The sequence below is a fragment of the Lithohypha guttulata genome (assembly GCF_036872675.1).
Source record: "Lithohypha guttulata strain CCFEE 5908 chromosome Unknown scaffold_4, whole genome shotgun sequence".
Lineage (NCBI taxonomy): Eukaryota > Fungi > Ascomycota > Eurotiomycetes > Chaetothyriales > Trichomeriaceae > Lithohypha > Lithohypha guttulata.
Window position 1 is genome coordinate 2,896,361 of NW_027042753.1, and position 14,877 is coordinate 2,911,237.

Consider the following 14,877-nt stretch of genomic DNA (forward strand, 5'->3'; position numbering starts at 1 on the left):
CACCATCGTTCGCGCAATCTACCAGATCCCAGATAAAGGCGCGAGGAGAGATCCAGTAGCACATGCAAAAGGCGAATTCTCGAGGAACAAGGACGTGACGGATACGGAGCAGATACGTTATCTTGTTAGTACGGGAAAGGCCGAGTGGGACGGGATGAGGAGATATGTGGATGAGATGGCTATGAGGGCTGGGAAATGAATGAATGAGCGAGATGATTGATCAAGTATAGAGAGAGGTTTGATATCTCACACCCTGAGGAAGTCTCAACTACTGCGCCTTGAAGCGGAGGCTAAACACTTCCTACATTCCACAGGTGAGGGGGATTGCAAGTGGTAGTAGTGATTTCTCAATTGACGCACACTCCTGCCTGCCGGAGAGCTGCATCAATGAATCGGGAATAGTGACGGGTTGCAGCAGTGGTGACAAACAAATCTGCCTGTGAACAGTCTCTTGCAAAGCTGATATGAATTCAAGTTCCAACAAATGACTCAAACATTGGGGGCCATAGCTCAGTGGGAGAGTATTCGACTCCAGTTCTCAAGGCTTGAGTCATCGAAGTGTCGCAGGTTCAACCCCTGCTGGCCTCAAGTTTATTCTTTTTGTTATTCGGCGGACTTTTGAGGGTGAGGCGAAAAACGGCATTTTGGAATCTACACCTGACTCTGGAATTGCAACCACATAGATAAAATCAGGGAAATAGTGGCGGACAATGAGGGAAACACAAAAATACCTTCACTCGAGAACGGGACGGAGGAAGTGGTAGCGAATCCACTAGCCGTCACTGGCGATGCGAGGATATTACAGTAGACGGTGCTGGTATAAATGGACATATTACAGTCAATTAGCAGAGTCAATGAATATCCTTAGCTCGAAGTACTTTAGTCAACGTTTTGTTCTATACAAATAAGCCATCGCTTCGTATACTACTACCCTGTTGTGTACTGTGCTCAACGCCCAAAGTTACATGAAAACCAATAATACTACAATTGAATACCACTCTCACAGCCATTATAACCTTGCTGCTGCCATACTCTTACAGCTCTAATCTTCAACTCTGGGCTGCCCTCCTCCCAGGTCTTCTGCCACTCATCTCTTGCATTCCAAAAGTCTTTCTTCGCGGTAGGGCTGCCATCGACCCAAGGTTTCTTGCTCTTGCCGTCCTCGAACCACCCATTCTGACTACCGACTGCTAAGTTGATGATCAAATAGAAATCTTCGTCAAAAGGCGTGCTGGGTCGGCCTGTCTGAGACCACGGGTCTACAAAACGTGTTCCGTTAGAGTTTGACAAAGGAAAATCACCTGTGTCCCAGAGGCTTGACTTCGAATCAAAGTTGACATACATGACCTGCATGAGCCGGCTATCAAGATATGTGAATAGGTATTTCTCGCTCCATTCAAGCCCGAAAGTGTGAAATTTCCGTGCAAAGGTGGTGTGCAGAGCTGAACGTTTGTTGTTTGTTCGCCACCATGCGTCGTTGGCAGTATCGGGTCCCCAGTGTAGTGCGCTGGACATAATATTGTTACCACCTTGAGCGAATGTGTGATCGTTGCCGCGAGACTCCAGTATGTCGATCTCACCCGAGGCAGGCCAGTCGCCGTAAGTTGAATTTACTGGCAACATCCAGATGGCAGGCCACAGCCAGTCACCTGAAGGCAGCTCTGCCTCGACTTCAATTCTGCCGTACTTGATGGCTCTGTTTTTGAGATTCACACGGCCTGACTTGACAGGCTGGATGATAGTGCCATTGGTAGTATTTGTGCTTGTGATACAGTTCTTCCACTCAGTAGAACTGCAAATACCTTGCTGTGTCAAGTCGATGACAGTATCGGTCGTGATCAATGCTTCGTCTTGAAGTGTAGGGCGAATGACCATCATTCCGTCACGTAAAAAGACGTTCTCATCAGTGATTGTTGTCTCTTCAAATTGCCCATTACCAAAGCCTCCGACCTCGGCTTCCTTGGTCCATATTGATTCGTCAAGCCCTTCAGAGAAGTCGGTGCTGTAAATAGGACAGTATTTGTTGTTGATGACTGTCTTGAGACCATCCCAGACAAGAAGTGCACCCAGAGCAAGACCAACAAGCATGCCTATGAGGGGTATAATTGTAATCCATTTCTCTTTGCTGTCTTTGACGCTCAGCCAAGGTTTCGAAACCTCGCCTTTCTTGACACGACGTGAGTGAAAGAATCTTGCTGGAGGTGTTCTGTTGTCCCAGAACACCTGGGAAGATGCCGCAGATGGGGCATTAGAACCATAGGGTGTGTCGAAAGGATTTCCTTTCTCGCTCGCGACAGATTCATTTGCAAGGTCAACACTCACAGACGTTGAGTTGACGTGATCGAAGGGTGATCGGAGTGACATTCTGTGCCCGGTCGGAAGATTGATGCTGTAAATTTGTGTGCACTTGCCAGAGGTTATGGACGCTCCCTGTATCAAACGACCACAATATCCTATAGCTCAGGGGTACTGTGTTGGGGCTTAGCTATAGGCAACTCCAGTTCATTGATTTAATCGATAGCTTGGGCAGTACTTCTGCTGCCACGTTCTATTCTGGCACACTCAATGGGATAGCACAGAGTTTGAGTATTGAAAAAGTCGTTAGGAGAACAGACCACTCAGATGCTTCTCAAAGGTCTCACCTTCCCGAGATACCTTTCCAAGCCAATCTCACATATCCAGATAACCCCTTTAGACTTCACGCTCCACTTGGTCGAGGAGAGACCGTTTGGTTAGCATGAACCTTGCTCGAACGTTCTCTGGTTGCTCTGCTTTATCGTTAGCCAGCCTCAACTCGGGAGACACCTGTGATTGGCTGTTTCAATCACATGTTATCTGCAGAGATTGTTCGTGTTAATCAACTGGCCAGGTTCGGACCAGATAGCCAGAAGTAGGGAATAGTGTTTACGAGCAGCCTGACATGGCTCGATCAAGGACATCGTCAGTGGCAGAGTGTCGCCGGTCTCAAACGCACTGGAGCAAGAGACCTTGGCAGCATGATGGTCAGCTTGAAACAATCTCATGGTCGACCCAAGCCAAAGTTTGAAGCCCACAATGCCAGATCCAAAGTTCGAGGTCTACCCAATATCAAGAAGCATGACTCGCATTTCCGTGAAGTCGAGCCAGCACGCTAACAGTCCGCTGTGGAACCATCCTGGCGCCGAGATCTCGGAGTGGCATCGAGCTGTTCTTCCTGCCAATCACGAAAACGTTGTACCTGTCATTTTTTGTGGCATTTCGGGCAGATAACCTCCATTAAGGGTTTGGCGTGAAACTAGGCGACTGGGTACAAACCCCCTTTTCGTAGGAACTGTCGATGGTCAATCCTCGCTTCATACGCCACGAGAGCGTCATATACGACAGGTATCTCTCGAAATTAATAAGTCAGCATGCTTGGGTCAGAGCTTCACTGTAGACCTCGTGATAACACGATTTTGGATGGCAGGTGATTCCCCTTTCCTGATAGACTGCTGTTCACCTGTATCTACGAGAATGTCTCGATCGCACCACTAACAGGAGTAATGACAACCAAGAAGAGACGGCTTTGATGGGGAGCAATAGCCTGGACATATCTTTGGCCGAGCTCGTGGCTGTAGCTAGCCAGGATCTGATACGAGAACTTAGCGGCTATTTGATGCTGGTGGAGCACATTCATCGTAATTGTCACTGAGGCGCAAGCGCCAAAGTTTGCGCCGTAGAGTGATGGGCTTATCAACACTAGTACATCGAGTTCTTGTTCTCATCAATCTGTTCATGTCGGTACCACGGCTCAGTAGCGCGAAGAGATGTGGTTTGATAGTGCTGTTTGAGAGCAGGGATGCTCGGGTTGATATGTGTTGTAAGTACCTAGACAACGAAAAGCGCGCATGCTGGCTAGTCTCTTAGTGGTGAAGGAGATAAGCAAGCATCCCAGCCTTCACGGCTGAGCTCAGGGTTTTGTGATAGAGGCTTGCGTATTATCAATCTTGTTCGCGCAGTGAGAACCCAGTCTGAATAAGGGAGCACTGTGTCGACCTGCACAAGGCGAGCACAACTCGAAGCCAGGCAGGTATCAGTTCCCGTCTCACGAGGTCGACAGGCGGAGTGCAGATCGTTTGAATCAACATGTCACTAAAATCGCCGAAGTCACATCAGCATCAGTATGACTCGGTACTATCGAAGATGAAGACAAACCCCTCCACTAAATGACAATACTGGGGGGTAGCACTATCACAAACATTGCTTGGACTGATCCTGGTTTGAGCAGAGGAGCATCGTTTTCTATACGAGGTCATCCATGTTGTGTCTCAGTACACAGAGCCTGCTTAGATGGGCCGTCCTGCCAAGGACAACATGCAAGCCAGACCAGGTGAATGTGGATGCTTTGAGGGAGGTCGCTTGCTATATGCCGTGTTCACTGATAAGATGGTGACTACACGTGGCTCAATCCAAGTCTTTGTTCAGGTGCTGGCTACTCTCCCTCTCGACGTCAGCTGGTGTCTATTCCCTCGCTTGTCAAGGACGTTGGGCATTTTGTTACTTTAGCAAGCACACCTGTTCGACTCGTTCGTCCATTCCTTTAGATATCTTACATCGTCATTCGTTATGGGGGAAGGGAAAGAGATAGTGCAGGTCAGGGAAAACCCCATAGACGCTGTGGGACAGCAATGGCCTCAACCGCCGCAACGTACACAGTCGGTTGCTACACAATTCCGAGAGGTAATCGAGCCGGCCGATCACATCAAGCATTCAACACAGGGCTCAACGAGCACGCTTGAGAGCACAAGACCTTGCTACAAGGCGAAGCCCAGCGAGAGGGTATCGACCTTACAAGGCCTCAAACATGAAGTAATGGTGAACTATCTATACCAAAAGCAGGCCACAAGGTTGTGGGCTGGTCAAACTGAGGACGAAGGTGTGGTGTTGAGACGCGGAAGGGGTGAATATCTAGCATGCCCGTCACAAGTCTTGAACTCCGCCTTTGGCAGAGCCTGCTTGGAGCTGAACTTGCCCAGTGCGATGACCGTGAGGTCAAGGACAATCGAGACTTTGCTAGCCTCTTCGCGCGGGGTTCAAGATATTCCGTTACAAGCAGGCCTGCGTATGCAGGTTGTCCAAAACATGGCAGATCTTGCGAAGGCACGAACAGCACAATGCGGTGCCTTCATTGCCGATCTAGGGCTTTTGGTTGTGTGGGATGACGACCCTAACAACCTGATCAACCGAGCCACTGATATAGAAGAACAAACGCGTGAGATCATCTGGCAGATGAACGAAGCCGATCAGGATGAGTTTTATGACACAATGTACAACAACAAAATGATGGCCATGGATGACGAAGCTCAGGTTGCGGCACCCCAAGAACGACCAACACACTTACTGAACACTATTCTTGTGGCTTTTTGTCTCATTATCGTTATAGTGCTGATTGGGCTTGCTGCTCGTTCACTGGCCACAGAGATTGCAGTCGATAAGTCCTACATCCGTCTGGCAGTCTTGGCCTTGATTCCTGTCCAAGTCTTTTTCACACTTTTTTTCGCTCAGGTTATCGTCGGCTGCATCTCTCAATGCTGTGGACCAATACGACAGATGCAAACGAATTCCAAGTTTTACTCTGCAGTGAAGTCCCCGAGACTGCGGTCGAATCTTCCTCATGTTACAATCCAATGCCCTGTCTACAAAGAGGGTCTTTCTTCCGTTATCGCTCCTACAGTCAAATCCATTAAACAAGCTATTTCGACGTACGAACTGCAAGGTGGTTCCGCCAATATTCTCATCAACGATGATGGCATGCAGATCATCGATGAAGCTGAACGAGAAGCGCGGAAGGAATTCTATGCCGACAACAATATCGGCTGGACTGCTCGACCGAAACACGGAAGCGAGGGCTTCCTACGTCGTGGAAAGTTCAAGAAAGCATCGAATATGAACTATGGTCTAATGCTGTCGTGTAATGTGGAAGAGAAACTTCTACGATACGAGCGCCGACCAGGCTGGAACCAGAACCAGGAGGATCAAGCATATTCCGCTTGCTTGCAGGAAGTCTTAGAGGAGAACCCTCGTGCCTGGTCCGCTGGTAACATCCGTGTGGGTGATTACATCTTGCTGATCGACAGCGACACGAGAGTGCCGTCCGACTGCCTGCTAGATGCCGCCTCCGAGATGGAACAGTCTCCGAACGTGGGAATTATGCAATTCAGCTCTGGAGTGATGCAAGTGGTGAACACTTTTTTCGAAAACGGCATTACATTCTTTACCAATATGATTTACACAGCTATCAAATACACTGTCTCAAACGGGGGTAAGTCATTCTGCATGCTGGCGCTACTTCATCGCCCCTGACTCCACCCTTCTTGAGCCACAACTGACCATATCGATAGATGTCGCACCTTTTGTTGGACACAACGCCATTTTACGTTGGAGCGCCATTCAGCAAGTCAGCTACATGGACGAGGACGGCTATGAAAAATTCTGGTCAGAGTCTCATGTGTCTGAGGATTTCGACATGTCGCTCCGACTTCAGTGCGACGGCTATATCATTCGACTCGCTGCCTGGGCAGGAGAAGGCTTCAAGGAAGGCGTCTCACTGACTGTCTACGATGAGCTTGCTCGATGGGAGAAGTACGCATATGGTTGTAACGAGTTACTGTTTCACCCTATCAGGAAGTGGATTTACAAAGGACCATTTACACCCTTATTCAGACGATTTCTGTTCAGCAACATCAGATTCACCTCGAAGATTACCATTGTCTCATACATTGTACGTACAGCCTGGAACCAATGGCAACGACAAAAACTAACGACTCCTACAGGGTACATACTATGCCATTGGCGCAGCCTGGATCATGACACTTGCCAACTATTTCGCTATTGGCTGGTTTAATGGTACGTGTTTCCTTCCTATATTCACTCACTACAAATCTCGTGCTAACAAGATACCACAGGCTACCTCGACAAATACTACATCGACTCCTGGAAAGTATGGGTATCCATAATCGTCGTCTTCAACGGCCTAGGAAACTTCGCTTTAGCCGTCATGCGCTACCGCATCTCCGAAAGATCCTTCTTCGGCGCCTTCCTCGAAAACATCAAATGGATTCCTCTCCTATCCATCTTCCTCGGCGGTCTATCACTACACGTCTCCAGCGCCCTGCTCGCGCACATGTTCGAGATCGACATGACCTGGGGTGCGACATCGAAAGAGGCCGAATTCTCCAATTTCTTCATCGAGGTTCCCAAGGTACTCAAACGGTTCAAGTGGAGTATTGCCTTTGCACTGCTAAGCATAGTGACGATGGTGATCTTTGCGTGCGCGGACTTTGTCCCCTGGAGTTGGAGGATCAAGGACTTTATTGCGATACTTCCGATGAGCACGGTCGCTGGTAGTCATCTGTTGATGCCTATCGTGCTGAATCCTGCGTTGATGACTTTCACGTTTTAGTTTTATGTTTTGTGTTTTGGGACAACAAGAACACGCATGGAGGGAGTACATGTATCAGTAATGGGGCTCCACAGCAATCGGGATGGGCAGTGGTCAGCATACAGACGTTTAGACATAGGCACTCTCAGCACACACGAGTATTGATGCGTGTACCAGACGCAAGTCGTCATGTTTTCACGTAAAAACCAAGGCTCCTCCCGCTATTAAAAGAATAGATTCGCGACGTAATTTTGACATAATGTTTCTCTCCTCCTAACCAATTATTCCTGCTTGGATCTGGTAATACTCTCCGAATTGCACGGTCGAGGAGGAATTTTCCGGTGGCAGAACAGAGTTCACGCTTACAAAGAGGTGCAAATCAAGCTGGAGGATACGGCACGGGAAAGGGAGAAGCAGGTACGATCGACGATCATTGTTTTCGGTATATGCGGGATTATTGTGAGGGTCTCCACTCTAACGGCGTAGCGTGACAACTTGAGACATTCGCTCATGCATTCTTATCAACAACGGCGTTTGTTTGTGGAGGGCTGAAGATCGTACTTCTGTGCATATTATTCCGGATTCCGAGTGCCAGCAATCTTGCTGTTGCGAGCTAGGCATCTTCGTGACTGGGATATGCTGTCGCTGTTAGCGTGCTGCATGTCTGAGACAAATTGAACTATCTTGTCAGTTCGTTCTCTGGACCACGCTTGCACGAGTAATGCACCAGGATCAAGGATGGTTATCTCTCGAAATTTGGTTGTCGTTGTGGCAACAATGTGTGTCTGGATGCCTTCATCACTGTCGCACAAGTGCTCCAACCCTGATTTCATCACATCGTCTCTGCGAGCCTGGCCATTGTGCCATTGGTGATTACAACACTGTGAGCTCCGACGTAAGTCGAGGTTATGCTCCATATCATTCAGTCGACGTCGGTTTTTCTGCATGGCCATTTTGTTCAGCCGAGTCGAGCTTTATCGGACCACCTGGGCTGTCTGCCTTCCTGGCTGTCAATACCTCAATTCCCGTCTCTGTGACAAGTAATGTGTGCTCAAATTGGGCGGTCTGTTGTCCATCAACGGTGACACTTGTCCAGTCATCAGGCCAGGTCTTATCCTTGTAGGAACCTAACGTGACCTGTCGAAATTCGTTAGCTTGACTCACCTCTTACAAGGAGATTCGACGCAGTGCTCACCATAGGTTCTATCGTGAAAGTCATGCCAGGCCTCAGTCGTCCCACTGCCTTGTTCTTTGCGTAGTGGGGTACGTTGGGTGCGCCGTGGAACAACGTGTTGATGCCGTGACCACAGTACGTCTTCACCACACCAAGACCTTGTGATTTTGCATGTTTTTCGATCACATCCCCGAATTCCTTGAAGGCTACACCAGGCTTCGCATGTGCAATGGCCAGGTCAAGGCATTGCCTTGTAGTCTCTACCAGGCGTACAAGGTCTGGGTTCGTGCGAGCCTTTTCGCCAACGTAGTATGTCTCGTTAAGGTCGGAGTGGTAGCCCTCAAACCTGTATACAGTTTAGTGCTCCGTAAAATCGTTGAACGGCACCTCCCGAGGGCGCAACTTGCTCACCATAAGGACACATCCAGATTGACGATATCGCCGTCTTCTAGTGGCCGCTGATCTGGAATGCCGTGACATATCACCTCATTGACCGAAGTACATATCGATTTCGGGAAGCTGTTGTAGTTGAGAGGTGAAGGGTATGACTAAGAAGGTTAGCTGATCCATTGTCTGTTTCGAAGACGAGACAGCTACTCACGTTCCGTTCTATGCAAGCGTTGTGACATATCTCGTCCAGCTTATCTGTGGTCACCCCAGGCTTGACAGCTGCGCCCACAATATCAAGCACTTCTCTAGCCAGTTTGCACGACTTTCGCATCGCATTTTGCGCCTTCTCGTCCAGTATCTCGATATGGTTTCTCTTCGCAAACGAGTATCTTGGATTTCCATCGACTGACCAGGCGGGGTGTGGTATGTGTTTCGGGACTTCTCTCTTCGGACTGAGCGGATACACAGGCCTCAATGGTCCAGTGAATGGATATGTTGGGTATGGATTGAATTTGCCAGTCTCTGGATCAACTTTAGATACAACTTTCGGCGCAACAAAATTCCGCAAAGGGTTCGTACTCTTGTGTAAGGTCTTGTGTTCTGCCTGGAAGAGCGTGTCAGTATTGCCTGAGTAGAGCTGGTTCATCTAAGTCCTACTTAGACTGTGGTTGAGGTGCCTACCCAACTTCGCTTGAAACAGTCTTGTGAGCAGAAGAAGCTTTCGACACCCATATCCTTGCACTTTGGACACTGAAGAGTGCTCGCATCATTGCTGCAATCGAGGCCGGGGCATTTTCGAGGTTGTGCTGCTGCTTGATCCATTTTCGATCGCGTAATCAAGGATGTGTTTCGACAGCGAAAGAATGGTCGAGTATACCGAGCGAACAGACGCCTAATACCCACGCGAGGCGCTGAAAGATCTCGAATCTTTTGCAGTAGTGGTTTTGAAGTCCGCTTAATGAGTAGGCACAGTCAGCTTTTCATCTAACGAATGACGCACACAAGGCTATTGGCGGCCTCTCACGCCGAGGATGCACTATAGCACGTGTATAAACTATAAACCTGAGTGTACAAACTGCCCCCACATAAAAGTTACTGAGGCTTCGACAACTTTATCCACGAATCTTAGTGCTTGTCACACATGCAGTTTGCTTAGTATTGATAGAAATTTGTAGGGAATTATGTACTGAGGAGCTGCGCGCACCATGAGATTGTGTGTAATTCACTAGCACTAGCACTGTCACTGGCAGGAACGATGGCTCAAGCGATATTGCAGCGCTAGCATCGCGACTCATCGGTGGCACTCTTCGTCTTGCTGGGATGCCTTGAAATCTTTGAATGCACCGGCTGACTTCCTCTGACTCTAGACTGCGGGCAGCATGCTTTGTATGCCACGATCTGACTCTCTTCTCAACTATCTACTCTCTGTGATAGTCAGTGTAGCCTCAATGAGCTGACGAGAGATCCAGCTACCGGCAGCAGAAACCGTGTTTGCCTTTTTGTCGAAAGTAGACGCCGTTAGTGCGGTCCTGATCTTGAAAAAGGCCGTTGGCACCACAGTATTGACGCGATCGTGAACAGATAGATCGAGAACGCAAAAATCAATGCTCATCCAGCCTGGCTAGAGCCGACGACAGCTGTTAGTCCACCATCAACTGTCAGTTGAGTGCCGGTGATATAGCCCGCTGCTTCGTTCGACGCTAAAAATGCAATAGCATTTGCAACGTCGAAAGCTGTTCCCATCCTGCCCATCGGGACAGAGTTACCACGTTTGGTCACTAGCCCTTCATAATCCCCGTTGTTGTATTCGTATGCAAGTCTTGCCACAAGAGGTGTATGGATGAGACCAGGCACGACAGCATTGCAGCGTATATTTTGACCTGCATAGCGGCCACCGATAGCCTGCGCCATATTCACAAGAGCTGCTTTGGTCGTGGAGTAGCCGATGTGTGACCTACCTGCAAAGCTGATATATGTTAGCAATTTGCAGCAGGAGTGGTGTATGTCTTACCCTTTGCCAGCGATCGACGATAATAGTATAATGGAACCTGAGCTCTGCTTCTCCATAAATGGTAGTACTTGACCTGTACAGAGAAAGGCCGACGTAAGGTTGACATCTAGCTGGCTCTGCCATGCCTGAACCTCACGTCAGCTCAAAGATGTTCATGCACGCCGCTGGGTCAATTTACCTCATCGGACATTTCGGCGGGCCCTCCTGGTGCAGACTTGCCAACGTTACACACCAAGATGTCAATCCTACCATATTTAGTTAAGCATTTCTCGACAACACTCTCTACCTCTTTTCGCTTGGTGACATCGGCTTGTACCACAGTAATATCGGCGTTCTCCACGCACTGCTCAACACGTTCCTTTGTCAATTCAGCGGATGGAAGGTCTAGGTCGCAACCAAAGATTCTAGCTCCATTCTGAGCAAGTATCCTCGCGGTTGCAGCACCGTTGCCCCAGATCTCTTTGTCGTAGTCTTGTGGGGCTTGTCCTACACCCGATAGCAAGACTACTTTGTCCCTTAGGTCAGTGTAGATAACAGGCATAGCAGATATCTGTGCGGGACCACACTTGGTCCGAGTATCTTGGCAACCGCTCGGCGTTTTGTGAAGCTGAGATAGAGAAATAACAAAGCTGGTATACCATACCTACATTTGCAACCTTTTTAGGCTCTTATACTACCATTTGGAGCTCCTTCAACAAGGATATCGATGGTCTGGGGTATTCCCGAACCCCGCATAAGCTTGCCGTGGCCATGATACCAAACATTGAAACGTGTGTGGGACTGCTATACTTTGCATAGGTAGCGGTATGCCTGAAGCAGTACCTGTACACTCAACAAACGGCATGGATCATATTTCACCTGGCATCAAGCGAACAGTAAAAAATCTGGCAGTTTGTTCGCAGTCTCCCCCAGGCTAGTGCGAGTTACCGTCAGTAGCACGACTCATCTAAAGCCAACCTCGAAAAGCACTTTGAAGCGGTGCACAGTTGCTCAGATCATCATGTTGCCCCTGGGTCGAGACCACTCAATATGAGACCTCGACAATTTCTTGAAGTCAACTTCCATAGACTGAGCCACCGAGCCAGTAATAGGATTCCATAGCAAAATCTTTCGGCACGGCGAACACAACTGAAAGGACTACTCAAAGCAGCCTCGCAAGGATAAAAAGCAATGTCTGTCAAGTTGTCGCATTAGGCAGCCAGTTTTGCGGGTCAAGAGGTATGGGAAACTGAGCTTACTCATAGCTCGGCGTGCAGCTGACGATCGAGCAACGTCTTCGTTTGTGGCTGATGCGTCGTTTCAGACCATTTTGTTTCGAAAGGATTTTCTCCAATCACAGGCGCGGAGAAAATGCCAGGTTTTCTTGGAACCCCGTATTTAGATTGTCCATGAGCAGATCTTCAGGCCAAACGTTACCTTTTTCTGACGTGACACAGACAGCGAGGTAGGCCTGACCAGCCTGTGGCCCCTTTACCTTCATTACCATCAAGCGTCTCGTATGTGAAACCACGACCGGCTGCGCCATGAAGGTGAGCAGGCGAAACTTATGTGGCGTCCGCTCCTGTAAAAGAACGTCTAAGTCTCTGTTCCTCTCCTTCTCTCTTACACAGATATAGCATCTCAATCTCTTCAACTATCTTTATCACTCTTCGCTACACTCGTTCAACAGCACGTTTGCACATCGCACAGCCAGTATGCGTTTCACACCTATCGTCCTCCTGGCTGCTACAACAGCTTATGCACAGAGCGACATCTCTGCCCTCCTCAGCGCAGCCAGCTCGGTCGCCTCCGGCCTTGCCACCAACAGCGAGTTGAGCTCTCTCTACTCTTCAGTACTCAGTAGCGCCAACTCGATAGTCTCGGAGGCTGCTACCAACACAGCTCTGTCAGCCTCACTTGAGAGCGCTGCTTCGTCAATCAGCTCGGAATATGGTTCTTATACCGATACTGGCAGTCTTTCCTCCCTCGTTGCCAGTGCCACCAGTGCTGCCAGTTCTCTAGCCAGCTCTGCTACCTCCGCCGCCTCTTCTCGCGCATCGTCAGCTAGTGCTGCCGCTACCAGCTCAACTGGCTCCTCCTCAACTGGCGCTGCTACATCCATTCAGATCGGTGGCATGGCTGCAGTCGGTGCAGGAATCCTCGGAATGGCTGTCCTTTTGTAGTACGAGAAATTGTGGCAATAAAGGATGAAAATACTGTTATCTTTTGTTAGGGTACTGCTAGGTCATGTAATGCTTCCATTGAGACAAATTGCGGCATTGAGTAGGCGTTTAGCTGGGAGACTCGGTTTCTGTCAATCCATTCTATGTTTTTGACAGTACCGAACCTTCTTTCCTTGAGCAATAGCACAAATCTTCACCAGATTAGAAGTTGATCATCTTTTTGGTTCATGAATGTAGTTTCTGCTTCAAGTTCGTAGAGCCTGAGTGTTGCTGTCCGATTAAGATCGATCACGTGTGCAATTGGATCCCACGGATGGCACCTTCCTCATCTTACCATCTCACTGCACTCCGATCGCACACGCGAAGCTATTAGCATTACCCTATGTTTCCTGTATCATGTCAGCTTCTAGCGTAATAATAGTCGATGCGCTATGTAGCAGCTCATTGGTACAAAGGACGGCTGCCTGTGGTTGAGGCGCCTCGCGGTACAATGTCCGATGCTGGACGAGCTCGGACGAACTCGAAACAACTAACAACAGCAACTTGACGACACGAATGCCGTCGTCAACTTGCTCTGTGGCCAATGCTTCCGGCTAATTTTCGATCGTCGAGTAACATGCTCAAATCGAGCACGGCCTCCCGTGCGAATAGTACATATACGCTCTAGGTCCCAGCCGATAACAAAGTTCCTCACCCTTAGGAAAGTGCAGTAAGAAGACTCGCTCCTCAGCAAGATGGCCTTAGACAACGTCCTGAACCGCACGATAGATCTCTACCACTTCCGACCGGAGACCAGCATTCCAGACCTTAGTGGAAAGGTAATCATCGTCACAGGCGGAAATATAGGACTGGGCTTCCAATCCATTGTGCAACTTGCACCTCACAACCCGCAAAAAATATACCTCACCGCTCGCTCTCGTACCAAGTACGATGCAGCAATGACAGAGCTCCGAAAAGGTAATACGTCTATCGATGAAGTCGTTCACTTTGTCGAGATGGACCTTTCTTCCCTTGCTTCGGTCAAAAAAGCAGCCGAACAGATCTTGTCGGAAACCGATCGTGTAGACGTCCTCATGAATAACGCTGGCATCATGGGCACCTCACCGAGTCTGACGAAAGATGGCTACGAGATTCACTTTGGAGTCAACCACATGGGCCATGCACTCTTGACCAACCTCCTTATGCCCTTCCTCCTTCGTACAGCCAAGCAATCCGAAGTGCGCGTCGTCAACGTCTCAAGTGGTGCATACGAAATGGTAGACCCCAAGATTGGCTTTGACGAGAAGCTAGTCAAGACAGACATGGCAAAGGTCTCTGGCTCGGGTGGGAACCTGATGTCCCGCTATGGTACTTCCAAGCTCGCTAATGTCCTTCATGCACGAGGCCTAGCAAAGCACTACCCATCCGTTACCTCTGTGTCAATCGCACCAGGACGAGTGAAGACCACAATACTGGACAACCTGTATGCTGAAGGTCAAGATAAATTCTATGGCTACTTCCAGAAGTTTTATGACATCGTTATCGGAGCCAAAACACCATACGACGGTGCTTTCACTCAGGTCTGGGCTGCTACGGAGCCGGAGAAGGCGAGGGTCGAGAATGGTGCGATGTACTTTCCTGTGGGGAAGAAAGGTCCTGGGACGAAACTATCGAATGACAATGCTCTGGTTGACAGGTTCTGGGACTTTACGGAGAATGAATTGAAGAGGTTAGGATACTAGTATGCATGACAAATTCTGAA

General features: G+C 49.0%; 6 protein-coding genes and 1 non-coding gene across 7 annotated transcripts; 4 read left to right on the plus strand and 3 right to left on the minus strand.

The window, feature by feature from the left end:
- Nucleotides 1-499: 499 nt before the first annotated feature.
- LTR64_006214 lies at nucleotides 500-588 on the plus strand. Its single transcript has one exon. It is a non-coding gene; the product is annotated as a tRNA-Trp (tRNA).
- Nucleotides 589-981: 393 nt separating this feature from the next.
- On the minus strand, nucleotides 982-2,364 carry LTR64_006215 (uncharacterized protein; the record flags this gene model as incomplete). Its single annotated transcript, XM_064900548.1, has 2 exons — nucleotides 982-1,259; nucleotides 1,302-2,364. 2 exons carry the CDS (start codon nucleotides 2,362-2,364, stop codon nucleotides 982-984), a joined length of 1,341 nt encoding a protein of 446 aa, XP_064753860.1.
- Nucleotides 2,365-4,584: 2,220 nt separating this feature from the next.
- Nucleotides 4,585-7,420, plus strand: LTR64_006216 (uncharacterized protein; the record flags this gene model as incomplete). The annotated part of the gene is made up of 4 exons (XM_064900549.1): nucleotides 4,585-6,280; nucleotides 6,360-6,739; nucleotides 6,792-6,864; nucleotides 6,924-7,420. The coding sequence occupies 4 exons, from the start codon at nucleotides 4,585-4,587 to the stop codon at nucleotides 7,418-7,420; spliced, it is 2,646 nt and encodes an 881-aa protein (XP_064753861.1).
- An 897-nt stretch (nucleotides 7,421-8,317) lies between these two features.
- On the minus strand, nucleotides 8,318-9,785 carry fma1 (Methionine aminopeptidase 1; the record flags this gene model as incomplete). The annotated part of the gene is made up of 5 exons (XM_064900550.1): nucleotides 8,318-8,536; nucleotides 8,595-8,919; nucleotides 8,985-9,121; nucleotides 9,175-9,567; nucleotides 9,645-9,785. The coding sequence occupies 5 exons, from the start codon at nucleotides 9,783-9,785 to the stop codon at nucleotides 8,318-8,320; spliced, it is 1,215 nt and encodes a 404-aa protein (XP_064753862.1).
- A 786-nt stretch (nucleotides 9,786-10,571) lies between these two features.
- Nucleotides 10,572-11,515, minus strand: LTR64_006218 (uncharacterized protein; the record flags this gene model as incomplete). Its single annotated transcript, XM_064900551.1, has 3 exons — nucleotides 10,572-10,929; nucleotides 10,975-11,099; nucleotides 11,153-11,515. 3 exons carry the CDS (start codon nucleotides 11,513-11,515, stop codon nucleotides 10,572-10,574), a joined length of 846 nt encoding a protein of 281 aa, XP_064753863.1.
- A 1,153-nt stretch (nucleotides 11,516-12,668) lies between these two features.
- Nucleotides 12,669-13,136, plus strand: LTR64_006219 (uncharacterized protein; the record flags this gene model as incomplete). The annotated part of the gene is made up of 1 exon (XM_064900552.1): nucleotides 12,669-13,136. The coding sequence occupies one exon, from the start codon at nucleotides 12,669-12,671 to the stop codon at nucleotides 13,134-13,136; it is 468 nt and encodes a 155-aa protein (XP_064753864.1).
- Nucleotides 13,137-13,870: 734 nt separating this feature from the next.
- LTR64_006220 (uncharacterized protein) lies at nucleotides 13,871-14,857 on the plus strand (the record flags this gene model as incomplete). Its single annotated transcript, XM_064900553.1, has 1 exon — nucleotides 13,871-14,857. The coding sequence occupies one exon, from the start codon at nucleotides 13,871-13,873 to the stop codon at nucleotides 14,855-14,857; it is 987 nt and encodes a 328-aa protein (XP_064753865.1).
- Between the last annotated feature and the right edge of the window lie 20 nt (nucleotides 14,858-14,877).